The 26,567-nt window shown below is 39.0% G+C and overlaps 2 protein-coding genes across 4 annotated transcripts; both read left to right on the top strand.

Annotated features, from left to right (window-relative positions):
* The first annotated feature begins 2,220 nt into the window (after positions 1 to 2,220).
* On the top strand, positions 2,221 to 11,950 carry LOC146314278 (uncharacterized). Of its 3 annotated transcripts, none has more exons than XM_084737444.1 (3): positions 2,221 to 2,373; positions 7,958 to 8,484; positions 11,174 to 11,950. In XM_084737444.1, the coding sequence occupies exons 2-3, from the start codon at positions 7,964 to 7,966 to the stop codon at positions 11,310 to 11,312; spliced, it is 660 nt and encodes a 219-aa protein (XP_084593570.1). In that variant the 5' UTR covers positions 2,221 to 2,373; positions 7,958 to 7,963; the 3' UTR covers positions 11,313 to 11,950. The 3 variants fall into 3 exon arrangements, with proteins under 3 accessions (XP_084593570.1, XP_084593569.1, XP_084593571.1); XM_084737443.1 differs by having other exon boundaries at positions 2,240 to 2,488; XM_084737445.1 differs by lacking the exon at positions 2,221 to 2,373 and adding an exon at positions 6,486 to 6,518.
* A 1,909-nt stretch (positions 11,951 to 13,859) lies between these two features.
* chrna2b (cholinergic receptor, nicotinic, alpha 2b (neuronal)) lies at positions 13,860 to 25,853 on the top strand. The gene is made up of 6 exons (XM_084738244.1): positions 13,860 to 14,597; positions 19,162 to 19,313; positions 20,641 to 20,685; positions 20,835 to 20,944; positions 22,609 to 23,782; positions 24,690 to 25,853. Exons 1-6 carry the CDS (start codon positions 14,531 to 14,533, stop codon positions 24,813 to 24,815), a joined length of 1,674 nt encoding a protein of 557 aa, XP_084594370.1. The 5' UTR covers positions 13,860 to 14,530; the 3' UTR covers positions 24,816 to 25,853.
* The last annotated feature ends 714 nt before the right edge of the window (positions 25,854 to 26,567 follow it).

Here is a 26,567-nt window from a genome sequence, read left to right as displayed (position 1 = left end):
TCTGTGATATCTTAATCCTGAGTGAATCTACCATGTGAGTAAGTAAGTAAAATTCCACTGAAATTACCCACCATATTTCACCAAATACAGAGGTCATGTGATAATGTTGGTCCAGTGTGAATCGGCATCTTGGTAATATGGATTTGAGTTTCTGTTTTTTTTGCAAGGCTTTGTTTTGCATTTTTTTTCTGCCTCTTTCCCTGCGTTGGCAATATACATGAATGTTTTGGCAGCATTTTAGGCAATCTTGGTACACAGCATGGAGACCCATCAAATCGATCAGAAGAGCGAAATCTCAGAACATGAGATGGATGACATACAAAGCAGCATGCCATAAGGAACATTTTTCTATAATTTAAACAAGCTGACATCAGACGAGAGAGCCTTGACATCCGAGGGATAATGTCAGTAAATAGTTCATAATTAAAGTAATATTTACAAGTGAATCTGAACTAACCTAAAATAAAATACCAAAGTCACATACTAACTAAGGATGGTTCATGATTTCTGAATATTCAAATAGTCATTAAATTGTAAAAAAAAAAATCAAATAGCTCATGTGACAATTGTTTTGTCCTTAAAAATCTATTTCCCCTTGTTTGTTTCCCTTGGAAGCAACACGATACTAAAAGAATCTCATGTTATTACAGGCCCTGGTAGCATTGCATTATTTAAAGCCACCGATGGCACATCTGCAGATCCTGATGTATTTTATTACAGAGTGACATCCTGCTCGTTGAACATTTTCTTGCTCCAAAACAGCACTAATTGTTACATCAGCCTAAGAGAACAGAAGATTTGAGGGTTGGACAAAAAGTTTATTTTTTATGACGACTACCTGCAAATATCAGCTCAAGCTCAATGTTGGGGTTACACAGCAGCACGAGCTGCGTTAGCACTTAGCTCTGTTCATGTATGGTAGCTGGTGTGGCCCTCAGCTCTGGTGTGCATGTGTATGTGTGTGTTGGTTGTGCTGTGTATAAACGGCTTGTCAAATAATTGGCAAATAGTGCCTTGTCAATATCAAATGGCATCTTGGCTTGAAATGTCCATCCCTAATAATAACACAAACTAACTAACCCCATGAGGCAGCAGCAGCCAACCAACTTCTGTGTTCTGTGAAGTAAAATGTCTGGCAGCCAGGTAAAGCTGTGAAAATATTCAAAATATAGAGTATAATTAAACATGTTTTTTTTTCCAGACGGGCCTTTTTTAAAGTGGGGGGTAATTTCTACATCACATGAGGTCCCCAGGTAATACTAGTCCTGTGACTAGGGACAATGGACAGGATACACAACTGTCCAATGTGGCCACAATTCCTACAAATACTGCGCTGACATAAAACACCCCTTTTGAAATGAATAATTCAGTCTATTTTGACCCTCTTCTTGCTTTCTTGAGTTTTTGTTTCCACGCTGATTAATTTTGGTTTAAATTTCATCAAAATACAGTTTTTCCACTGTAAAGCTTTATGAATCCCTAAGTAAGCAGCAAGCATTGTCTTCCAATACAGGGCAATAATTAATCCCAAAAGCACTCAAAGTATGCTTTTTTCAACAAAATAGCACTCTCACAGTGAGAAGACCTGCTGTATTTATTTTCCAATTATCCATGGCCTGAAGCTAAAAGAAGAATACATTTAAATATCTATAAAGTAAATTACAGACTCTAGACTCAACTCTAGATTCTATACATGTTGTGTAACTCCAATAATCCATCCATGTCTGGTTTTTGGATCATTAGTCATTTTTAATTTTGGGAAAAGGTAGAGAAGAAAAGTTTTAAATGAACTTCAACTAGTTAGAATTAGATATGAGGTGAGAACTAGATCCCAGTACTTTCAAATAATGTGTTGTCAAGAAACAATTTCATAAAGGTAAATACAGTTAAACCACATGATCAATGTTTATCGGTCCTGTCAGGCACTAAACTCAACTTTACAGGACATTATTATATTAATCGGTCACTACTGTTTTGGTTTGGAAGTCATCTGCTGAGAAAAAGAGCTCGGTGTTGTTTTTTACACATTTTAATAGGACCATTCCTAGAATAAATAGGAAACGTATATCCAGCATGGTCATAAAATACATTTCCCCCCATGCTAAGGAACCCTCATGCTTCCTCTGTCCCCCACCAGAGCCCACAGATGTGAAGTAGATTACGCCCCCTCTTTACCCCTCCTTTCGCCAGCCCCTCTTTCCACTGCAAAGAAAGAAATCATTCAGTTTCAGGCTTTTCTACAAACATCCCCCTCCTCTACCTTCCCCTCCCAACAGCAGACAGGGGCACACAGACGACCACACTCTCCAGCCAAACCCTAATTGTGCGTGCGTGTGTCTGCATTTTTTTCCCTAACATGAAGAAGGAAACCAAGTGAGTATTTGTTCTCTGTGCCTGTGAATGGTAGTCCTGAGCCTTTCTGAGTCGTTCTGCTTGACTGAGAAAGTGGAGGTGGCAGAATTTAGCTGTGAAAAATTACTGGAGTTAGGTAAGTGGTTTTTGGATTTATAAAACTTTAGTTAAAGAGTATAATGGGGGGGCTGGGGTTTTCTTACCTGGCACTGTAACTGTAAAAGTGGAAACACACCACTTGCAAACAGCCTACTGCCACATTTGGCAAATGGTATTTAAATGTTTTATTTACGTATGAATAAATTATTCTTTGGTAATAAAACACTGTTAATGATGTGGTTGGCTGACGTGAGCTCTTTCTGTGTCTGATGGTATTTATGTACATTGCTATATGTGTTTATTTGTATAGGAGTGTGCAAAAATAGCTTGACTTATCTCTCTAATTATTATGCTGCCGAGCATGTCTCCACCTTACATGATTACCTGTGAGGCAAGTGAACCTGTGAAGCTTCTCTATGCTCTACTGGCTTAGCGCCAAGGACCTTGTTGGCATAGCAACACTGAAGCAGTTGAGTGTTGTGACACCTGTGAAACACACCTGTTCAGGCGTTGACAAAAGGGGCCACAGGGCTGAGCTGCAGCCATACCACAGACACTCAGATTAGCTCTGACCCGTAGCTAAAAAGGTTGCCAGGGATGAGTATTGAATCCAACAAGCAGTTTTACAACTAAGGGTCCTAGGTTTCATGTCAACGGGGGGGGGGGGGGGTAGTGGGGCGAGGGGAGACATATTAAGCGAGGGTCCTCCCCCAAGAAATTTTGAATGTCAAACACTTCATGTCCTGCAATCTGGTGATTTTTAATGCAGCAATTTGTGCATTTTCTGCATTAATTTATAGAGGCAATCTTTATTCATGTAAAGAAAAGCATAAAATTCAGATGCCATTTGACAACTCAAAATTTGGGTTGAATCTAATCAAAGAATCTCTTATTAACTGCCAAACATCCTTGTTCTAGGTTCTGAATTCTGTAGATTTGATGCTTTTCAAATCATAAATTGAAAAACATTTCGTTTTGGACAGCTAGTTGTACAAAACAAGCCAGCTGAAGACCTCAGCTTAGGCATTTTTTGTACTTTTCCCTTAGATTTTTTGAACCAAACAATTAATCAGTCCATTGAGAGAGTAATCTGCATTAATAAATAATGATATATTTATAATTTTTTGCATATTTACACTACAGTAGCTTCAATGCACATACTGACCATCATCTCAGATACTTATAAAAGGTTGTGCTGGACGTCTAATTAAGAGTAGGAGTGGAGAAATTCATTTGGATTATAATATACTTGTACAGTAAAATCAATCAACCACTGAACCACTACAAGGAATTACAGTAATCTGTGCATGTCTTGCTGAAATATCCTTGCAGCATTCTGAGCTTTTGGCGGTGAACTGCTTTCTTCCTGCAGGCGCGATTCAGCTATTTTAAGCCAAAAGAAAAGTCAGCCCATAAAAGCTACTTCATGATGACAGATCCTTCACAGTGAAGCCAAAAAAGGTCACTACAGGCCACAAAGAGTCTAACACAAACAGTGTTTCGACTCAACCATAAGACGCCAGCGTGGAAATAGTGCAGACATTTTCCAGAGACAAAGGCAACTGCTCCTGCCAATCTGTGACACAGCGACGAGCATGTGTGCTTCTTGTTAGCAGGCCTTTTAGAGACTGAATTAATGTCACTAAATGTCCTTTGACTTGTGCCTTTTACTGCTGCAGTGGTAATTGAATGCAGAGACAATAAAGTTATATTTTAAGATGAATTACATTTCCATTTGGCCGTATTCTGTCGTTAGGGTGAAATTGTTGTCACTCTGTGCCATACGGTTTAGATTTATGAAAGTCCCAACAAGTGCAGTAAAAGTTCAGAGTCATAAAAAGTTTTGGACATGCTGTGCTGGAGCTCTCCTATTAACAAGCTTTAAATGTCTTTGTGGATGGAGGCGCCATTCAGCATTTAAGTGTTGTCTGCTCTCACATTATGACAAGATTCACTTATAGGTGTGTTTTCTGAATCTTGTTAAACCATGTCAAAATTACACTACATGAAGACCAAACGTTTTTTTAACGGTCCAAGCTGATTTCTAGAATGTCAAATATCAACATTTTGGGCTGGTAAAGCGTTCCAACAACAGCAAAATAATGAGAAATATGGTAGAAAGATTGACTAGTTACAGAAAAGCAGCAGAAATCTATTCTAGTACACAGGTGAAGTAAACAATATCTGTCATATTCAAACTGTCCAAACAAACCTCAATCATTCATCATGACATGTGTCACCTCTGGAAAAACTCATTAAATCTGTTTTAATGCAGTGGGTGATATCAGCCCGTCTGTTACAATGCACATTCATGTCAATCAAAAGAAATGAGCAACCTTATTACTCCAATATCATGATGCAAAGCTTCTGCATTATGTCTCTGCTTGCAGTCTGGACTGCTTTGAGGGGTTCTGTTTGCTGCTCTTCTTACAGCTGCTGTAACATATGTGAGGTCACCATTTAAAAGTAAACAGAAACAGAAGGACGGAGGGAGGGAGCAGCCAACAGTTGGTTGTTTTATGGGTTTGGGCCACACCAAAACTCATCTGAAAATAAATAACACAATTTTCCAGTACACTCTAACAAGCATGACTGGGCACTCGCTCTTTGTTTCTGGACAAAACATGGCAGTCGTGCGAGTCAACAAACTCAAATACTCAGCTATGAGAAGCTGAAATAGTTTTGAGACTTCTGTAAAAGTGAACTGCGGCTGTAACCAAATGTGCTCTGACAGCAGAAAGACCTCTGCAATGCCCCCAGCCCACCGGGCTGCTTGGAGTTTTAAAATGTATTTCCAGATGCAGTGGAGAGACGAGCGAATGGCAGCCTGCAAATGATAAAGTAACACTGATGTTGTTTGACTGAACACTCTAACACATGCAGAGAGGACAAAACAAACCCCCTTTGTGATGAAATACCATCTGATGTTAGAGCTTTCACAAAAGCAGCTCCATCTCTGTCTCTCATGTAAGGATTTAAGAAGTGAATAGAAGTTATGAAAGATCCCCAGACAACCGCTAGTCACCAAAAACAACACCAACACTGCTGCAAGGGACTAGGTCAGCTCTTAAAGCTTTTATGGCGTGACACAACTCAAGCATCTGCTACAGTAAGCCATGACCCAACCACACAGTGTGAGGCCCTCTCCAGCATGTAAACATAACACAAGCAGCACATGGTTTTGTGCAACATTTCTACAAAAAACAGTGGAAAAAAACATGAATGAAGAGCCAAAAGCACAATAAGAGAGACTGTCGTGCAGATTTCTATACTGTACTAATAAGAATGATATGAGAAACTGAATATTTTTTTGTGAAATTTGATCACTAAAATTTATAATACCTTGAAAACCATGTGCAATTTTAACTCCCCACTTTGTTTACATTATTTAAAACAATTCCAACCAATTGGAAACGATATTCAAGTGTCCATTATCCCAAATCAATACTAATATTTAGTACATTTTTATCTAAAAATTGAAGTCATGTCAAAAACTCAAGTTGCTCAAATTAGATCAGTGAAATTCAGGCACCAAAGTTCAAGATGAGCAACCTGTCTCTAGATCTGAACTTCACTAATTAAATTTGAGCAACTTCAAAATAATTCATTTTGGAATTTGTGAATCTTAAAAAGATACTCTCCTCAAACTTGCGGTCATTATTCATATATATACTTTCCTGTTATTGTAATTATGAGTGTAATGACAGACAAGGTCAGGAAAGCCATCAGCCACTGTCTATTCCATCCCTGCCTCCAAATTTAACTTGACAAGCAAACACGTGTTAGCGGGTGCAAGCGCAGAGGGAGGGTCACATTCATCGGACTGTATTTGTGCACACGGAGCAAAAATGCTACCTCGTGAAGATGGTTTTCTGCTCACTGATACTGTTTGTGCGCATGCCGGATTTTTCTGTCCGTAGGATTTAAGACTAATTTCATGCCATTGAGGAGGTCCATTTTTTTTTTTTTATCTTTGGCCTCGTTTTCAGTGCAGCCAATGCAACATCTCCTTCTTCTCTAACCTTACCACTACCACAGTGTGAACTCTGAAGTTTTGAAGCATTCAGGTCAGCCCTGTTTAAAATCAAGTTGTTTTAAATTTAAATTATATCTAAATTATCTAAATTCCGGAAGATTTACAGTAAATTTCTAAATTAACATTAAGTGATTAATTTCTAAAATAGATGTTCAATTGCTTGTAACAGTCCTTGCTTGGTTGTGTGTGTGTGTGTGTGTGTGTGTGTGTGTGTGTGTATGTCTATGTATATATATAGCATCACATGTCAGTGACATACAAAAGTTCATGAAAATAGAATTGTTAAACTACACAGTGGTATGAAATGATCAGTGCTAAAATATGCTGTGTGACATTCAGAGTGTCACATTTTTGAGTCACTACAATATTAAAGATTAAATTGAAGCCATTTTAATTTTACTGAAAGGTACCATGTGACAGAAGGAATGACGACTGGGAAATGAATATAATAAATGTCTAAAGGTCAGGAGACAAATTTAATTCCTCAATATGCAGTTTAGCCTTTCGGGCCACCAGAGCACCTTTCATTTGGCATAATAACCATTCGCAATATTTGTGTGATTTAAATAAAGCTGTCTGGAACATGGAGATGCAGAAAGTACCACGGGAAACCTTCAGATTAGGCTTTAAGATGTGCTATTGTAACTAATAAACAGCCCATGGTTCTTTGGATTTAGAGCTAAAGTGTTTATCTCTGATGACTCGGCCAGCAGAGTGGAGAAGCTTTGATTTTTAAAGGTTATGGTAGACACATGAAGTTCGAAACACTTTATACTCCCTCTGGTCTGCAGAGAGACCACTAGAGACATTGAGGGAATAAGGTCATTTTGTCCACAGTTTTATGACGGTTTTGCTTTCTTGGGACAGTGCATGTATAAAAAAGGTTACACATTGGCATGTTATTTGAATAGAAAGTATAACCTGTACACTGTCTGGGCTAAACAGGATCTAAAAATGTGCATTTCACTGATAGAAGTAATATGACATTTTGGAAAATAAAGTTTGTTCACTTTTTGCTGAGATTTAGATGAGAAGAAGAACAAGATTGATAACACTCTCATATTTGTCATTTAAATATCAGTTGCAGCCAGAGGAAAATTAGGTTAGCATAGCATAAAGATGGGAAACAGTGGGAAACAGCTGACCTAGCTTTGTCCAAAGGTAACAAAATTTGTCTACCAACACCTCTAAAGCTCACTGATTTAACACATACAATCCTCCATATTTTGCATTCACATGCAGATCTGTTTATAGAAAAACCACATTATATGTAGGTTGCTTAATCTGTACAAAAACAGAGGTGCAAAAATGATTCATGGTTTTGTGTTGGACTACTTCTATTCTGGGAGCGGTAAAAGTTGTTTAGCTAGAATAAGCACATTTTGCAAAATATCATATTTTTTTTCAGGTGCCTTTGTTGATCAAGTTCACAGACGTTCTCTACAGTCACTCACCTCCTCCTCTTTCCAGGTTAACATGTGGCCCTTCATCTTGGCCTGGGTATCCATGGCAACCCCAGTGCTTTGTCAAAGTGGAGACTGGGGTTCAGGCTTTGACGCTGACTCGGTAATGGCCATCAATGACTCAGCACAGGCGATCGGTGATGAGCCTGCAAGGATGAGAGACAACCAACACTGGATCACATCATCGGCTTTCTCACCGTCATCCTCACCTCCGCTGCAGTATGAGCCTCAACCGGAGAAGTGCTCGGTCCACTTCAGCACTAACACTGCTTCGGCTCGAAGGCTGAAGGCCGAGAAAGAGGAGCTAGCCTATCTGCAAGCCATCCAGCACGGAAATAAGGCAGTGATGGAGAACTTGGTGCAGTTTGTGGGGGCAGAGCTGGGAGATCAGAGCTATGAAGATGTGATTAAGGAAAATATAATTGGTATCCAAGAGGACCAGAAGAGTTGTCATGAGGCGGTGGAGAAAGCTGAAGAAGATCTAGAAAAGCAGCTGGAGGGGGAAGTGTCAGGTACCCTCACCGGGATGCAGAAGTGAGTGTTCATAAATCAGTTTTTCAAGATGTTAAAGGGACAGTTCTGCTTCTTTGACGTGGGGTTGTATGAGGTACTTATCAATAGTGTATCAGCTACATTAAATGGCGGTCAACATGCTGCCAGTTTGAAGAAGCAGAGCGGAATACCAGCACAACAATCAAGCAATGTACTGCTGTGGACAGGATCAGCAGCAAATGTATATTAGCCACCTGAAAAAGGCCTACACAAAAAAAACAGTTTAAGTGTGGTGTCCACAAAGTCTCTTAAAACACAAGTCACAATTAAAAAAAAACTATTACAAAAGCAATTGATGAGATATGTTAATCAGATTTGTTCCATGTACTCAGTGGTTATCCAAGTTTTTAATCACATTCATGTTACACACATGAAACAAAAGATCACTGATGCCATTGCCACCATTGATGAGACAATGCTACAGCGAACATGGCAAGAAATCGAGTACCGTCTTGATGTGCTTTGTGCAAATGATGGTGCCCATATCTTAAATGAGGCAAAAAAAACTCAATATCTATATATGCTCTGGTTTAATGATTTTACCAAAGGAGTCTGGTAGCTTTGGAGAGAGTGATATTTGACATATATAATGGTAGCTTCCCCTGGGAATTATAAATATAGTGTACACTTAAACTGATATAAATTAATCCTGCTGCTTCTCCAAACTGGGTCGACTTCCACCTACTGTAGGTAATACACTGATCTCAACACGTCATACAACCCCACTTCAAATGATATGAACTATGCCTTTAAGAAACCAAAGGTTTGTGCTGAAGTCATAAAGGTTGAAATGTAAAGAAAGAAGTTAAGAAAAGATTGGCTCTTGTGCTCAGGTTTTTCGTTGGTGTACTGAAGACAAATAAAAAATGAATGGCAATAACAAAGAAATTAGAGATATTGGCCCTCATTCACTGAAAAGTGCGTTGAAAAGTTCCTACACAAAATTACCGCCTGAAATGTGTGCATTAATTTTGTTCTTACCAACATGTGTATGTTAGTGACTCAGAATCAATCTGAACTGACAGGCTCATACCCACTGTCTGCAATCTGCATACTGCCATGCCCCCATTTATCTACATAAGGAAATATGTTTGCATATAAACTTATCACGAGGAAAGTGGTGAAGTTGTTGTAACACATTCAGACAGAATCAGGCATTGCTGCAGTGTATAGGGATGTTTATCGCGTTTAAATCATAACCACAGTGAAACAATCAGTAAATAATGTTTTATTTCTCTGATTCACCTGCTTTCTGCCAGCACTGAGCGCGACCTCTCCCCGTTCAGTCTGAACCTCAGACGCATAGCTGCACTGCCCATGTCTGAGGAGGAAGCAAGAAGAGACACACTTTTGTGACTCGGAGACTAATTCCTTGGTCTGCAACAACTGAAGCAGTGCATGTTGTGTCCCTGGAGAAACGAACTGAGGCTCGGTTAAAAACAGAAAAGGGCTGACATTAAAGTTGATGTGGAAAAAAGATTAACAGACCAGAAGAAAAATATGGAAACAGGTGATGAACAGGGAGCACCTGATCTGTCAGCCCAAGACACCCCAAGAAGAACAATAACACTTATTATTATTATCATTATTATTACTATTATCATAAAACAATACCTTTATAAAATGCAACACAAAGTGCTTTTAGCATAAATAAGATAACCATACAGATAATCATGACATTTATGATAATACCATAAAAACAAGGAAAATAAAACAAGATAAATCAAACATAAAAACATTTCCAAGACTTCTATTAAAGCATTGTTTTTAATGAATGCAGTTTTGATATACTCTGCATTTAGTTAAATGGTGTGTTTCAACATTTTCTGAGACAGCTGGGCTGTCATCATTTGTCCATACACATGGTCTGAAGCAGTTCTAAATTTGTTCGTAGAATACAAACAAATTCAGGCAAGAAAATATTGAATCCCAGATCTGTGTGTAACACCTTCAGACGCACAATTTAAGCACAAATTTATGTGTACACACTGTTTGTGAATGAGGTCCATTATGAGAAGATCTGTGTTCAAATGTTAGGCAATATTTTGCCTTTTATCAGAAGGGACTGCTGTTCCATCCTGTCTTTCACAATGTGCATGCCAATCAAAAGAAATGAACAAACATATTAGCCTCCTGCATTGTGCTTCTGCTGGCAGTCTAGACTGGTTTCAGTTTTACTGTTTACTACTCACCTGGTCAACATTTAAACACATTCACTGGATCTCACCTCTCAAATGTGAGGACTTACTGCTTTTCACTGTTTTACATCATTGTAAACTGAGTATCTTTGGGATGTGTTGTGTGTGACAGAAGATGTAAAGTAAATAATTCACTTTGGGATCTGGGTTCTGACATTTAATGAACTAAACAATTAAAAGATTAATTTTTCATCAAAATAACTGTTAGCTGCAGCCCTGGTGATGAAAAAAGTGTCTGCAACATTGCCCTTGTTGTCTTGTCATGTTTTAATATTTGTAACTTGTTTAGCCTTGTATATGATTCTGCCGTCCCCTCTACACAATCTTTCCTATTACGTTACGTTACCCCGCTCATAATGTTTTTTATGTCCTCACCTTCTGCTTCACTCACTCTGTCTTTCTCCACATCTGCCCCTGTTTCTTCCTCCCCGTCACTCCATCTGGTGACCTGGATCATTCGTCTTCCGGAGCAGAATAAGAGAGGAGTCCTTGGCATTTGAAGACATGCTCCGCGCTGCAGCAGACATCGCCAACAGGCTGGAGATCTCATCACAGGCCCTGCATGCTTCATTCACCAAGCAGCTGAAAGACATTGCCAAAATTCATCGCTAAGGAAGTGTCCGGCTCATGTCATCCTCCGAATTGTGAATGATGTTTGTTATCCTGTGTGAGAAAATAGGGGAAATACACCTGCAATTCTATATTTTAATGCTTTACAGTACTGAGATACAAGTGTCAAGGTCAGCCATTACATCAACTGTAGGGATCAACATGGTCCAAAGATGACAGGAGTGTTGGTAATTGATGAGAGAACACAGCAAATAAAATTCCCTCTCACTGAAGTTATAACCCCCTAACCCATAAAATATTATTTTCCATTCAGGCATTATTTGTGGACTTCGGTGAGGTCAGACGTGGCAACAGTATGTGGTGCAGCTTTAAGCCAAGTTGAGTGTTTATGGATCAAACTAGATTGGCCCTCCGAGAGCAAACATAATGGCTCCGTTAGTCTTCTCCAGAGGAAGCTATGCATCGACCATCTGGTTCCAGGGTGAGGATGGAGGCCGGGATAGTGTGGGCTAGTGTGTTCCAATAGAGATTTCGTTTTTGCAACAAAAAAGGAGAAGACTGCAACTTGGACGGCTGTGTAATCTGTTCTTTGGAGAAAAATATGCAGTCATCTATGGTTGAGGTACAAGATGTTTAGACAAATCAGACAACTCCTGTTATTATAAGCAGGAAACAAGCTGTAAGAACACTTGTTAACGTTCTTAAAAGACCAGTGTCTTGAGAGTGAGACCATACTTGCTCTCAGTCTCCCCTTCCAAGCATGGTGGCTGCAAAATGTGAAAGGCAGTATCTAGAGCCAGTGTTTGGTTTATCTGTTCTGGGTTACTGTAGAAACATGACAGCGCAACATGGCGACCTCAATGAAAAAGGCATGCAGCCTCTGTAGATATAAATGGCTCATACTGATGCAATGAAAATACAATGATTCTTACTTTCAGGTGATTGTACACTAATTAAACATACTTATGAATATTATTTTTCTTTTTTTTTCATATTCTGCCAATAAATTCCAGTAAATCTTACACACTGGACCTTTAAAACAGAGGAACTCCAAATCTCCACATTGTTTTTAGGATTGCTGGCAAGATTTTACAAAACAGTATTTCTGGGTCTCAGTTGAATTTGTGTGTTCAAACGTGAGAATCATGCTTTAGTTGTGTGTCCAGCTCCATTGTGCTACTCTCTCTTTGACCCTGCCAGGATCATAAGAGAGAATGCTTTCATGTTTGCAATCATAAAATGTGTATATGAATTTGTACAATGTATGAAATATATTTTATTCAGTAAACAGCATCAAGCAACAAATTAGCCTTTTGATTTTTGATTTTTAAAGATTGCATATATTTTCTGCATTTGTTGCCATGCACATCTTCTACTCATATTCATATAATAGGACAGTGGTTCTTCAATAGGGGTTCTGAAAAGTAGGGCTGGGCAATTGGACAAATATATTGGCTATCAGTCCATCACTGAATGTCTTTTTTGGGCCATTTTTCTGTCGACTTTGGTCATGTTATTTTACTAATTTTATGGCTTGCATGAGTGACAGCTGCTGCTCAGGGACGCACTTTCATTCAGCGGCACAGTACACACCCACTGGGCCAAAGGACGAGTGTGCTGAGATGGACGATAAGTGAGAGGAAAACGGCCTGTAGAGGTCGCGATTGTTACAGCAGAGGAAAGACAGACCAAGACAGTTTTGGTGTGTTTTATTTTGTTTCTGTCTAGCAAGTTTAAATGAAGTGTTTTACTGAGTTAAGAAGGCAGTTAGTTTGTTAAAAGAGAAACTTCAACAAAATTTAGAAATAATATACACACATATATATATATATATATATATATATATATATATATATATATATATATACATATCAATATACACTACACAGTGTCTCATTATCATATAGCCATTTTTAGCAGCCTGTCAAATTTCCACCTTTCATTTTTAAGAAAATATATATTTTGGATTTGAAGCCTCCCTTGTAGGCTTCACAAACTCAGTCAACCTGTTATGTTAACTTCATTACTTATTATTGCTTTGAATGTTTGTTTTTGTTTTTTTTTTTAAGTAAATTGTTGGCTCTGATAGCTGTACACTTGAATATATTATCCTACTTTCCTCTAAGGGCAACCATAATGCTGATGTGGCCCAGGATGAAACTGAATTTGACAAGCCTGTTCTAATTGGTCCTAGTCTGAGAAAAAAAAAAAAGAGAACCTCTGTTTTAAGGGAACTAAAACTTCACTCAGCATATTAATTCACCTAGTCTGCCCTCTAGCTGTTTCCCACAGAAATATCCCATACACGTTTATTCAGCTGCATGTGCCCAACATACACATCTTTAAGTGCATTACGTAATACATAAACGGTCAGTCTTTAGCTTTTTGAACAAACTGGATCTAATTGGAGTTACTGATCAATCATTTCCCATAAATGCAGGCTACCACTTTCCACCATCCTTCCTGTGTGTGTGTGTGTGTGTGTGTGTGTGTGTGTGTGTGTGTGTGTGTGTGAGCAAGAGAGAAAGGAGGAGGGACTGTTATAGGTACCGGATGAAAGACGGCAAAGTGCTCAGATGTGTCCTATCCTCTCACAGTGGATGATGCTGTTTTGCGGAGCATACAGACCAGAGTGGCCACTAAAACTACTTCTAATCATGGAAAATAGTTGATAATTTTTTAAAATGGTAATCAATATCTTAGATTAGGTCACCAAGGACGCGTAAATTCTTGGCACCGTGCGTAAAAACGTGGAACTGTTTGGATAAGCAAAAAAAAACGGACTATTTTTTCTTTGTTTTTTTTCACTGTGAATAAATTTCTTGAGATCGGGTTTGTATCGGCAGTATTATGAACTGGTAATAGTGCTACAGTGTTACAGTGATTCAGCACCGGGTGATGGAAAGCTCACAGTGGGCTGGCAGACTTTAGGAGCGCGGAAACAGAAGGTACATTACTCACTCTCATGCTATCTCAACATCGGTGCCAAAGTGGTAAGAGGATGCACGTCTGACTGTCGATGCTGAGCTTTAGATAACTTATTCTTAACTCTTAACTTCTTCAGTCAGAGTCACTCCCCGCCCACACATACAAACGCTGCTGTAGTAACAGTAGTGGTGCTGAAGTTGTTCTGATATGCCTCCCAGCTGCGAAGATGACAGATTTTGCTCCCACCGCATCACGGTTTCAAGATAACGTTTTGACAGCGGACGGACACACCTACTCCGGGGAAGTTGGACTTCTTACTACAAGAAAACAAAATGGGACACGACCACCTGTTCTCTGTGAGGACGGCTATTCTCTATTCACTGCTCCTGTGTCAGTTAGGTAAGTGAACTTTTTAAATGTGCCTTTCACAAACGGACAAGTGACGGAAAAGTAGCGTAGTTTATCTAACGGTGCACTTAGAAATGCGAAAAGTCGTGTTAATTCGACATTTTTCACCACGACAATGTACTCACTGTATAACACACGACAGCCAAAGTGATATTAAACATTTTGGGCTGGTGTAAGTGATAAACTCAGAAATAATAAAAGGTGGCAAGGTTTAAAAGTACCTTACCTTTCAATCTTAACACCTGCACGCTTTCACCCAAACTCCCACAATGCATTTCTCATTGTAAACACTGAGAAACGCGCCAGACCGTTTAAATGCTATAAATTCAGTTAACACACGTCGTTTGACAGTTTGGTACATATTCGTGTGACATCGTGGTAGTGTGATAAAATTTCCCACTATTGATTAAATCACTAAAATTAAGTCTGGAGTCCCTTTCACTTTCACAGCTGCTGTTTGTGGTCACTTTTACGGTAATTAAACACAAACACAAAGCTAATGTTAGCAAAATGCAAAGGATGAATGGACTAGCTATAAATGTAATATATAAACCAATCATTATAATACATCTATATTACCAACAGAGAGTTTTGCCTTAATACACATTTTAAGAAATGGTAAAAAAAAAAAAAAAAAAAAAAGAGGCTATTGGGAAATGAAAAAAAAAGTAAGAAAATTAACCATTGGATATGCTATTACAGCTTTGTCAAACTTAACTGGATGTCAGTGGTCAAAGATTTGCTTTTGCAAAAACAAACATGGGGAAAGGTGCACAGTTATAGTCAGAATTTGGAAAAGGTTTTAGGATTCAATCCCTTAAAGTCAGACAGAAATTTTAATCGGGTTGTAACTAACAGTTATTTTCATTATTGATTAATCTTTTGATAATTTTCTTGATTCATTGATTAGAAGTTTGGTCCATGGAATGTCAGAAAATGGTGAAAAATGTTGATCACAGTTTCCCAGTGTTCAAGATGATGTCCACCAATGTCTACATTTTAAATATATATATGTGTGTGTGTGTGTGTGTGTGTGTATACATGTATATATATAGAACACAAAGCTAACATTTAAAATACAGAACTTCTCTCTGTTAGTGTGAATAAACATCCTTCAAAATACGCTATAACGGCTTAATCGTACTTATGTTTTCATTTCATGTTAATGATCACAGAGTTATTTCTCAAAACCAGTTAACAGTCAAGACATACTCATAGTGAGAATTTGGTGTATATATAAGGTTTCAAACCCTTGAAGTTTAACTAAAACTGATGCAAAGACAATTATTTTCTTTATTATTATTTATGTATGATATTATTTTTCTCGCTTAATCGATTAATTGTTGGTCTATAGTGCTGATGACTGTGGGCCTGCAACTAACGATTATTTTCATAATTAATTAATCTGTTGGCAGCTCTATATGGAAGTTGATTGTGGAGCTTCTACATGGCAATGTACAAGTTCTCTTCACTCAAATTCAAGCTGAAATTGTGTGCACAAACTAGTGCTCCCTCAAGAGAGGTGTGAGATAACATATGTGCTCTTGTGATGTATGTGAGAGGGGGTTTAAAAACACACTCGACAAGTGTGATAGCACATGTACTCGAGCTTCTTTCTCCTCCCTCCATCTTGACATGCTACAGCGATCAGATGTGCAGGTGCTTAATCTCGTGCCAACATACTTCTCATTATGACTTATGGCTTATGATGAGTTCAGCTTACTGACTCTGGGTCCTGCAATTTTAGTCAACTCAACACTAAATTGTTGCATGTTTTTTTTTAGTGAATCTTTTACTCTAAGTAAGTATTTGACAGCCCAATTTCACAAGAGCGCCTCTGGCCCGAGAAGCTGCTGACTCGATCCTCCAAACTGGTCAGTGTTTCATACACCCCTCGCCAAGGGGCTTGGCCACGATCCAACATCCACGGCCCAGTGTGCTGGATGTTGGAGGTGTCATCTCATTTCAAGTCTCCGCTGGCAGGAGGCTTTGATCTATGGCACCCAAGAGCCTTTTTTTTTCCTAAGCCCCACATCTGGTCCTTCCCAGATGCACAGACAGATGAACATGCACCGCCCTGACTGTCAAGAGAACAGATAAGAAGTCTCTGGTGCCTGCTTGTTTGCCAGAATGAAATTAGTTTATGATGGCAGGGGCTAAGCCCAAGAGTACCATGGGCAAATTAGCTCTGAATTCATACTATTTACTCTGTCGAATGCCTCCTTTTTTTTCTTTTCTTTTTTTTTGTCTTGACTAAATATTCACTTCGCATTATACCACAGATCATGTTTGTAAGCTAGTTGTGTTACCTAGGGATATGTTGGGTTGTGCATCTGCACATTTGTTCAGCCTTTGTCTGTTTAAGATCCTCAAACTAAAGAATTAGCATAGGCAATAAATCATTTAAACAGATTTGCATGTAACCCTCAGGTCGCCTCTGTGTAGTATTTAAGCATGCATCACATGGCTACCCTCTACTGTCTGGACTGTCTTAGAGTTATTGGAGGTTAATACTTGTCAGTGTGCTCATCACAACCACAACTCACCCATGGGCTGGTAATGATGTGGCCTTGGCTAAACAACCATGACTGCTGCCAGATGCGGACAGACCAAGGTCTCGTTTTAGCATTCAGCTTTTATGGAAGCACACTTCATTGGGTTGCATTATGCCTTTACGCTGTCAAACAGAGATCCAGGGGGAATGAGTGTTAATGGCATGTAAACACAATCTCAATAGATTTAATATTGATTCTTGAGGTTTGGCATTGGTGTGATGCTTTAAATGAACTTCCTTGTGTACTTATATTCTCTTTCTGTACATTAAACAGTGAATAAGTTTTATACATTTGTAAAAAAAAAAAAAAAAAAAAGAAAAAAGAAAAAGATTAATGCAGGTTCACACATCTTTTCATTTTCAACAGAGTGGGTCAAGTGAATTAACTGATATTAGCTTAGTGCAGGTATCAGCAGAACAGTATCATGTATGATCATGTTGGGCTGGTTTTGATCTCAAGGGCTACTTATCGACAATATTGTAAGAATGACTATTGGTGCTTTCACTAAATAATAACACAATGATATTTTTTAGAAATAATCATCAGTAATGTGGATATAATACACAGCTAAAACCATCTGGTAAGTTCAGAAAATATTTCCCCAAATATCTAACTATTACTTTAATTTCAATACAGGATAATGCTGATCACACTCCACACAACAATATCTGCCCCCAAAATACAACAAAACAATTTATTTCTATTCTTTCCTCTTGAAAAACAATATATGATGTCCGTATGTAGGCTTGAACCAACCAGTTTCAACCAATAATATCATGACATCCACCCGTCAACCACTCTTTAACTTTTAGTGGCACAGAGCTGAGATTCAAGATACAGACATGCACATTTTTTAATGTTCAAAACAAATTCCTCCCAGAAATACATCACAATATGGAAGCTAGATGCTCTCATGATGTGGTTTTATCTGGACCTAATCAAAAGTTTGTTTTAGTTCTGTATTTATGTAAAAAACAAACAAACAAATATTTCCATCATCACATTTTTTAAACTTTGAAATATCAAATATTAGTTTCAAAAATCCAGTATCTGTCCGGACATCGTACATGCAAATACAAACAAACCATGGTGTGCTTCTCCTTTAACTGTCAGTTAATTGTTTTATGCATCAGTTGTAACAGAGTGACAGACAGCTCAACAATAAACACCCTGCACCAGTGAGAAATTAGCTCACCTCCACTTAACACACGCAAGTAATGATGTGTGTAATTGACTCTGACTACACTGATGAAGGTGGGAGCGGTGATCCCCAAGGGACGGGATTCCTGTCTGTTTCCATGCTATTCATTCTGCAGAAAAATAACACAGTGACTCAGTCTGAGCTGAGCGCAAATCTGTCTAGACTGCATATTCAAAACCAATTTAATTAAGCCACATCTCATTGCGGATCCACACATACATAACAATAACACTTGAGTGATAAAGAAGCCGTCAGGGGAGCAGGGATACTTCCTCAGTCTGACCCAGCTCACCTCGAGAGATTTCAGCAGACGACCCACGTGGGGAGAGCTCGGAACAAGACATCAAAAGATTTGCTAAGATGTGGAAAAGTCAATAAGACTTTACCAAGAAAAGTCTTAGATGCTGTGACCGCTGAAACATGAGATGTTCAGCGCTTACACTCACTCCCAAAAGCCATAATATCATGCCAGCCTGATTTAGCACTGTTTGTTAAGAGAGGATTAGGGGAGACATGGATAAGAGAATATGGATATGATCCCAGCATTCCCTGTGCAACTTAACTCCTGTCCTCTTCCGCAGCACTCACTTTCAATTCTCTATATATCATAGCATTAAATATTTAGATTTACATACATATTTCAATGAAAAAAAGAGATTTAATAGAATCTGGAATTTCATTTGTACAGTGTTGAATAAATGTGACCAATTTATAAATTCCATTACTCTCATATTGTATCTGTCCTCTATAAATGTTTAACTGCTTTAACTTAAAATTAAAAGAAATAATACGTCTACAGGTCTTTGTGACGAGAAGACCCACTCGCACGCGGAGGATGATCTCTTCAAGACGCTGTTTGACGGTTACAACAAGTGGTCGAGACCCGTGCCAAACATCTCTGATGTGGTTATTGTCAAGTTTGGACTGTCCATAGCGCAGCTCATCGATGTGGTGAGTCAACACAGGTGGACCGTTCACAGCATGTTTGTCCATTTCTTCTAGCATATTAAGACATTAAAAGGATAGTTACAATTTTCTGAAGTGGGATTGTATGAGGCACTTATCCATAATCTGTGTATTACCTACATCAGATGACTAGTTTGTAAAGCCAGCAGGTGTACCAATGTAGGAAGCTAAGCATTGTACTGCTGTGGACAGGGTCAGCAGCAAAATGCATTTTAGCCACCTAAAGAAAAGGTCCACCTAAAAAAATAAATGAGTTCAAGTGCATGCTATATTTTGAATATTTTCACAGTTTTGTCTTGTCGTCAGACAACCTTTTCCAACAGGAAACCACAGCTACATAAGCCAAATATCACTATATCCAAACCAACCAAACTCCACTGGCAAAATCAGTTATTTTACTTCACAGAACACTGAAGGTCTACAACTGCTTTGGTCAGTTAGTTTGTTTGTGTTATTGTGCGACTTTGGTGAATTCAAACTAACCCTATAAAACATCAAAGTCACACAACACAAACAAAATAACAGATCGAGTAGTTGGTAGACAAGCAACTCATACGGTCTGCAAGGTAAAATTACTGGTTTTTCCAAAGGAGTCTAACTGTTTTGGAGAAAGTGATATTAGGCTTACAGTATATTGGTGGTTCCTCCTCAGAAAAGGCTGTCTGACAGCAAAGGAAAGCAGTGAACATGTTCTAAATATAGCAAACTATCCCTTTAATCGAGGTGATAATGAAGTGGTACTTATGTAATTTTTTAACCTTTCCCTTTAAAGAAAGCATTTTGTCTGTTTAAAGCTATTAAAAAAAAGAAAATGCAAACAAAATGCTACAAGTCAAAGTCAGACTGAGAAGAAGACATTTTGGTTTATTTTTAAGTGCAATTATTACCAGAGCTTTATTTATTATGATTACTGATTATAATAAATCTGAAAACAAAACTCTGAAGGCACTGCAGCTTAAAGATTTACCCTGTGAGTTTTAAAGTTTTAAACTAAATGTGGTTTTTCAGCAGTTAGTTTTGGCATGTTTATATACAGTAGCAAAAAAAAATAAAACCTTAGTAAAAGTAGATTATGCACCCTGTGCCCCGTCACAGAAGGAGCTGATGCTGAACACTTCACATCCGTCAAGTTATTGAAGTAAAGTTGCTGCAAGCTATATTTGGGTCTTCTCTGACAAACCTCCGAGAACCTCTCACATATATTCTTCTGGCCTGAACTCAGAGCTGACAGCCTTAACTCAGTCTGTCTCTGCATGTGTCTCTGTCTGTCTGTCTCGTTCTCTGTCTCACTCTCCGTCTGCCTGTCTGATAGGATGAGAAGAACCAAATGATGACAACCAATGTGTGGCTTAAACAGGTCAGTGTTGATTTATTATTAAAATTCAGATGCACAATATTAAGAATATGACCTCTAAAGTGCTAAAGCAACAAAGTTAATGAAGAATTTAATGGCTCATATGAGAATAAAGTAAAGGATCAAAAATGTCTCTGGTTTGTATGTCACAGGAGTGGAATGACTACAAGCTTCGCTGGAGACCGTCTGACTACGACAACGTGACGTCCATAAGAGTGCCGTCAGAGTTGATATGGGTACCAGACATCGTCCTCTACAACAAGTACGAGTTATATGAGACTAACAAAACAGTGACAGTAAAGAAGAACCTTAAAGCTGGGGTTGCAGTTTATTTTCGGTGCCAAAAATCCCATAATAACCTCTAACCTTTAAGGACTTCTGCTCCTCCTCTTGGCTCTGATTTCAGGCTTTAGAAAATCGATCCTGTGATGGTGGACTTCAGTCACAGTCTCATTCCTAAAACGAAAAGTAGTATTTGACTATCTGGGAATGAGATTCAGCAATCAGTTATCTTTCCCCAGAATTGGTTACTGCATTTAAACATTATGTCTGCAATTAATGATATCAGAAATATCAGAAAATAGTGACAGAGTCGAAGCTGAGTTGTTTAAATTACCTGTTTTTGTCCAACCAACAGTTTAAAACCCAAAGTCAGTTTACTGTCATAAAGGACAAAGAAAACCATTAAATATTGACATCTGAGAAGATATAAAATCAAAAAACGTTTGTATTTTTGCTTTAAACAATTGCTTAAATGATAAATTGATCATTGAAATCGCTGCAGATGAATTTTCTTTCCATTAGCTTACTGATAAATTGACCAATCTGTTGCGCTTTACATAACTTAAGCCTGTTATTGAAGTAGTTTCATAGTGAGGTCAAGCCAACTATTTCTGTCTACTGCACAGAAAAAGTAATAGAAATTTAAGGATAAAACTTTTTCTTCTTTTCATAACGTCCTACAGTGGATACTTGTGACACAGTTGTAAACAGAAGAATTTAACAGCTACACTCATCACACACTGATAAATTGAGTCAGATTGATGCTGCTTTACTGGATGTGATATGAAGATGGCGCCATCTAGTGGACGTCATAAATAATTTTCTGATCAGCCTTGAACAAACTATGATGCCAAGCTATGTTAAAAATCTTTATTAACTTAATTTGTATTGTACATCCTTGTTAGAGTCTTTTGACTCAGGTTATTTATTTAGAAATAAAAACAAGCTTCAGTGTGAATCCATTGTGAAATAGATTTTAAGAAACTTGTCCCTTCTCCTTAATTCACCTCATGTTAATTAAAACGAGAGGGTTGATGATGGAGTTCTGCTCCGTCGAGCCAGTGTAATCACAATCTGTAAGTGAAATTAAAAAAGGTGTGGAACTGATGAAATGATAAGGACTCATCATCGCATTTTCAGCAGGAGCTATTATCGCCATTAAAGAGATGAATGGAGTGGAGATTACTGAAGAAGATTATTATTGGGATATCATAACACTTTTTCACTGCAGGTTTTTTTTTTCTCAGAAAGGTGGTATTAGAGCTATGGAAGAGGGTGAGGCATGGGGGGGTTACAGTGAGAAAAAAAAGAAAAGGTTGAAATACCATTTCACTTTATTCTCACTATTTCAACCCTCATAATGCTAAATGTTTAAAAATGTATTGTCTGATTAATTTTTTCTTCTGTCTGGCAATAATACTGAAATTGGATATTATTCTCATAATTTCGACTGAATACTATGAAATGATTTAAATTTAAAAAGTGCAAACCTCCCTCCTTTTCATCCCTAATGTGGCCATAATACTCGTCATATAGAACTTTTCATAATGCAGGATTGCTTATCTGCTATCTTAGCCTTTGTTCTCAGATAAGGTCTTACGCTGTATTTCACCCTGACTCATATGAGAACTTGTGCCTCTCCAGTGCTGATGGTGAGTTCGCTGTGACCCACATGACGAAAGCTCACCTCTTCCACACCGGTAAAGTTCGCTGGGTGCCGCCTGCCATCTACAAGAGCTCCTGCAGCATCGACGTCACCTTCTTCCCCTTCGATCAGCAGAACTGCAAAATGAAATTTGGCTCCTGGACGTACGATAAGGCCAAGATCGACCTGGAACGGATTGAAAACACTGTGGACCTTAACAACTATTGGGAGAGCGGTGAATGGGCCATCATCAACGCTGTGGGGACGTACAATACAAAAAAATATGACTGCTGCCATGAGATCTACCCAGACATCACCTACTTCTTCATCATTCGAAGGCTTCCTTTGTTTTACACCATCAACCTCATCATCCCCTGTTTGCTCATCTCCTGCCTCACTGTTCTGGTTTTCTATCTACCGTCAGACTGTGGTGAGAAGATCACCCTGTGCATCTCTGTGCTTCTGTCCCTCACTGTGTTCCTTCTCCTCATCACAGAGATCATCCCCTCCACATCCCTCGTTATCCCGCTCATCGGCGAGTACCTCCTCTTCACCATGATTTTCGTCACCCTCTCCATCGTCATCACCGTCTTTGTGCTCAACGTGCACCATCGCTCTCCCAGCACTCACAAGATGCCCCGCTGGGTTCACTCCGTGTTTCTGGACCTGATTCCACGCTGGCTGTTCATGCGACGGCCTGCGCCAGATGGCCGCCGTCGAAGGCTGCTGCTTCTCCAGCAGGAAGCAGTGGCAGAGCGGCGGCAGGGCCGGATAGCCGGGTACAAATCCGCCAACTGCCTCAGTACCTCAGCTAACTGGTTAAGAGATGGGACCACCCTCTCGGACGACCTCGAGAGAACCAGTTATGAGGATTTAGAGCTGGGAACGCTGACGTCATATTTCTCCTTCCGCCCTCCTTCGCCCAGACCTCCAGGGTCGACTCCTCCACCACAACAGAAAAACCCACAGAACAGCCAGAACCGACAGGACGGGGTTGCAGGGACAGTTAACAGACAATTAACGGGGGCCAGAGTCAATCCAACTCAGAGGTCAACTAAAGTTGATAACACAGTATCAGACTCAACATTCCTGCTTTCTCCAAGCGTTATACGAGCTCTGGAGGGGGTGCACTACATCGCAGACCACCTGAGAGCGGAGGACGCCGACTTCAGTGTGAGTATCAATGAAATACCACATCTGATACTATGAGAATGGCACTTAAAGGACATTAGCCATCCACCAATTAATTGACCGAACATTAGCCTATTGGTACATAAGATGACATTGTCCAATTTATCTGTTGCATCCCATCAATTTTGAGCTTACTAACTGTTAATTCTTTGCAGTCAGACACCGACAACGCAACTCAAATACAAGAGAACAACAAGTGCTGTGTTTTTTTATAGTGAAGATCTCTTTGTTTGTAATAAATAAACAACCACAAAAAACATCAGTATTTGCCCAGAATTTAAGCATTTGTCAGTTGTATCACTGTCGGCCTGTAAAGGTTCATGATTTACCTCATCCAGCTTCCTCATAGTATATGGATTATCTGAAAGTACCGTATGCCAAAAATGAAAACTCCAAATTAATGATAATGTTCCTCCATAACTGCTGGACATGTTCTGTAAATGAGCAACTATTACCTAACAAAATTACCATATCGATCTCAAATGTAGTGAAATGTCAATATTTTGTTCAAAACTTTTTTCCACTGCCCCACGTGGCCAAATAAATCAGTCACTGCAGCAGGTTTAAGAAACCATCTTCTGCAGACAAAGGGCTGGACAGAAGCTCCCTGGAACATTAGTCTTGATGAGCTCAGTGAACTGAACCTGGAGCATCATGGGGCCAATACATAGTATTTAAAGTCTGGTTCGACCAAGACGACTGGTATAAAAGATGTCATAAGAAAATTACATCATTTGAAATTAGTCATGGAATTGGCAAGGCAAGGTCAACACTTAGATCAGTTTTTTTTTTTTAAATACTGTGGACCACATAATAACTATTTTACACTTTCAACATTTAATTTCCTGTTTTCTTTCTGTCCCTCTCTGTTGATCTTAATGCTGCACAGGTGAAAGAAGATTGGAAGTATGTTGCCATGGTGATTGACCGCATCTTCCTGTGGATGTTCATTATTGTGTGTCTGCTTGGGACCATTGGCCTCTTCCTACCCCCTTGGCTAGCTGGCATGATCTAAGTCCAAAAAATCCACAATCATGGCTCGTTACATAAGTCTGACATTCAAAATGTAGCTGAACTCTGCTCCAAGACAGGGAATGTGACTCAAGTTGGTGAAACGCGCTGTTAGTGGCCTCATGAGGCTGTAGCACTCTTTACAGACAACCAAACCAAAGGTTTGCTGGTTTTAGATCCTAATTAGTGGGGCGAAAATCAAAAGGGTTAATCCTGTGTGCAGTTATATTTCAGCAGACTCCGCTTGATTAGGCTCGGCTGTCCAGACTTGGCTCAACTTTTATCTGTTAAGCTGCATTTTGTTGGCCTCAGGTTTACTTCCTCAGCCTCACCTGTAATTTTATTTAGGTTATGTTTGACCTGAATTCCAACATTAACATGCTCAGAACTACTAGCAATTATTACATTAAGTTAACTAACTATTGGACGTTAACATGCTAACGTAAGATTTGTCCTGCTAAATGTTACTATGTTAACATGCCAATTTAGAATATTGACTCTTAAGCATGTTTGTTTGCATAACATGCTAGTCAGAAAGCATGGTGTAAGCATCCAGGTGTTGCAGATTATTTTTTTCTGTAGTTGGAGAAACCACAATCAGTAACAACTCTTAGTAATCTTGCTGTCTTACTGGGAGTCAGTTTGTGGTATGACTGTTGCAGTGCCAGTGCACCAATAGCCCATTGCCCTGAAAATAACCCTAATATATGATGACAAATAACATCAACTGTGTTAGGTCATTACGAAAGCTCGATATGAGTTTTTGATCTGCCTAATGAGTCAGGTTATGGTGGCACGCACCAACTGAGGTCAGATTTTATTCCAAGATTGTAAATTTGTGTGTGACAATTAAGTCACTTGAAATGTTGTTTGGTCTAAGGCAGAGAAACAAAGGACAAAATCCTGTCAATTGTCAAATGGGACATTTTTAGGACTATTGGGGTTTCATAATAATTTGCCGATAGAAGAATGGGAAATCCCCAGATGACCAACATCAGTTAATTGTCTCTGTGCTGTCAGTGGAGACACTGATCCACACGTGTAATGTCAGGTTGTTGTGAGTGTGCAGGAGAGCAGGCTGTAGTTTCATCTTTGGCAGTAATATGCCCTCCTGTAACCCCAAACTTGTCGAGTTTTCTTCTTAGCTGTTTAGCTAGCCACTGGTACATTTGCAAAGGCCTTTGTTTAGAGTTGTAGAGCATGTAAACAAACCTGAGGTCACCGGGGCCAGCTGTTCATGGACAGTAGCTAAATACCTCCAATGCCTCAGCTGGATGATCAACAATATGCGGCAGTTTTCAAGTTAAGACCCAAACTGGGCCGAGTAAAAGAAAGAAACGTAACTAAAAACTTCTAGTGTTTAGTTACATTAGCAAATACTATCAAGAAATCAGTTTCATCACATTTTCCAAGTAACAGGCCCAAAACTTGTCCTCAGCATTCTTTTAAAAACACATCCGATGCTGTTAGGAATTCGTTCTGTAATTTGAGGTGTCCAGTCATGAACTGTTGTGGAAACGTATCTGTTGGTGATGCTTCACGGGCATCGTAAAGGAATCATGAGTCATTAGGATTCATCTTCTGGGGACGGTAAATGTACCGAATGTTATGGTTGTCGATGTTGTTCAACTGTTGGACTCCACAGTAAAGACTGAAACTTCACTCCACCTTTAAATGGGATGGCTTTTACCTTTTAAGTTTCTCAGCCGTCTTTGGTTGTGACTGACAGTGGCATGCTGAACAAGAAAACTATAGT

This window comes from Lutjanus erythropterus, chromosome 15 (genome assembly GCF_056507025.1).
Source record: "Lutjanus erythropterus isolate fLutEry1 chromosome 15, fLutEry1.hap2, whole genome shotgun sequence".
NCBI lineage: Eukaryota > Metazoa > Chordata > Actinopteri > Lutjaniformes > Lutjanidae > Lutjanus > Lutjanus erythropterus.
This window is presented reverse-complemented; position numbering and strand designations above follow the sequence as displayed.

What these genes read in the sequence shown, in the direction of transcription:
- LOC146314278 (XM_084737444.1), top strand. Translation starts at nt 7,964, where the DNA reads ATGTGGCCCTTCATCTTGGCCTGGGTATCCATGGCAACCCCAGTGCTT. An exon ending in ACCCTCACCGGGATGCAGAA is followed by an intron (nt 8,485 to 11,173) that starts GTGAGTGTTCAT and finishes CTTCCGGAGCAG; the next exon opens with AATAAGAGAGGAGTCCTTGG.
- chrna2b (XM_084738244.1), top strand. Translation starts at nt 14,531, where the DNA reads ATGGGACACGACCACCTGTTCTCTGTGAGGACGGCTATTCTCTATTCA. An exon ending in TAGCGCAGCTCATCGATGTG is followed by an intron (nt 19,314 to 20,640) that starts GTGAGTCAACAC and finishes CCTGTCTGATAG; the next exon opens with GATGAGAAGAACCAAATGAT. An exon ending in CCAATGTGTGGCTTAAACAG is followed by an intron (nt 20,686 to 20,834) that starts GTCAGTGTTGAT and finishes TGTATGTCACAG; the next exon opens with GAGTGGAATGACTACAAGCT.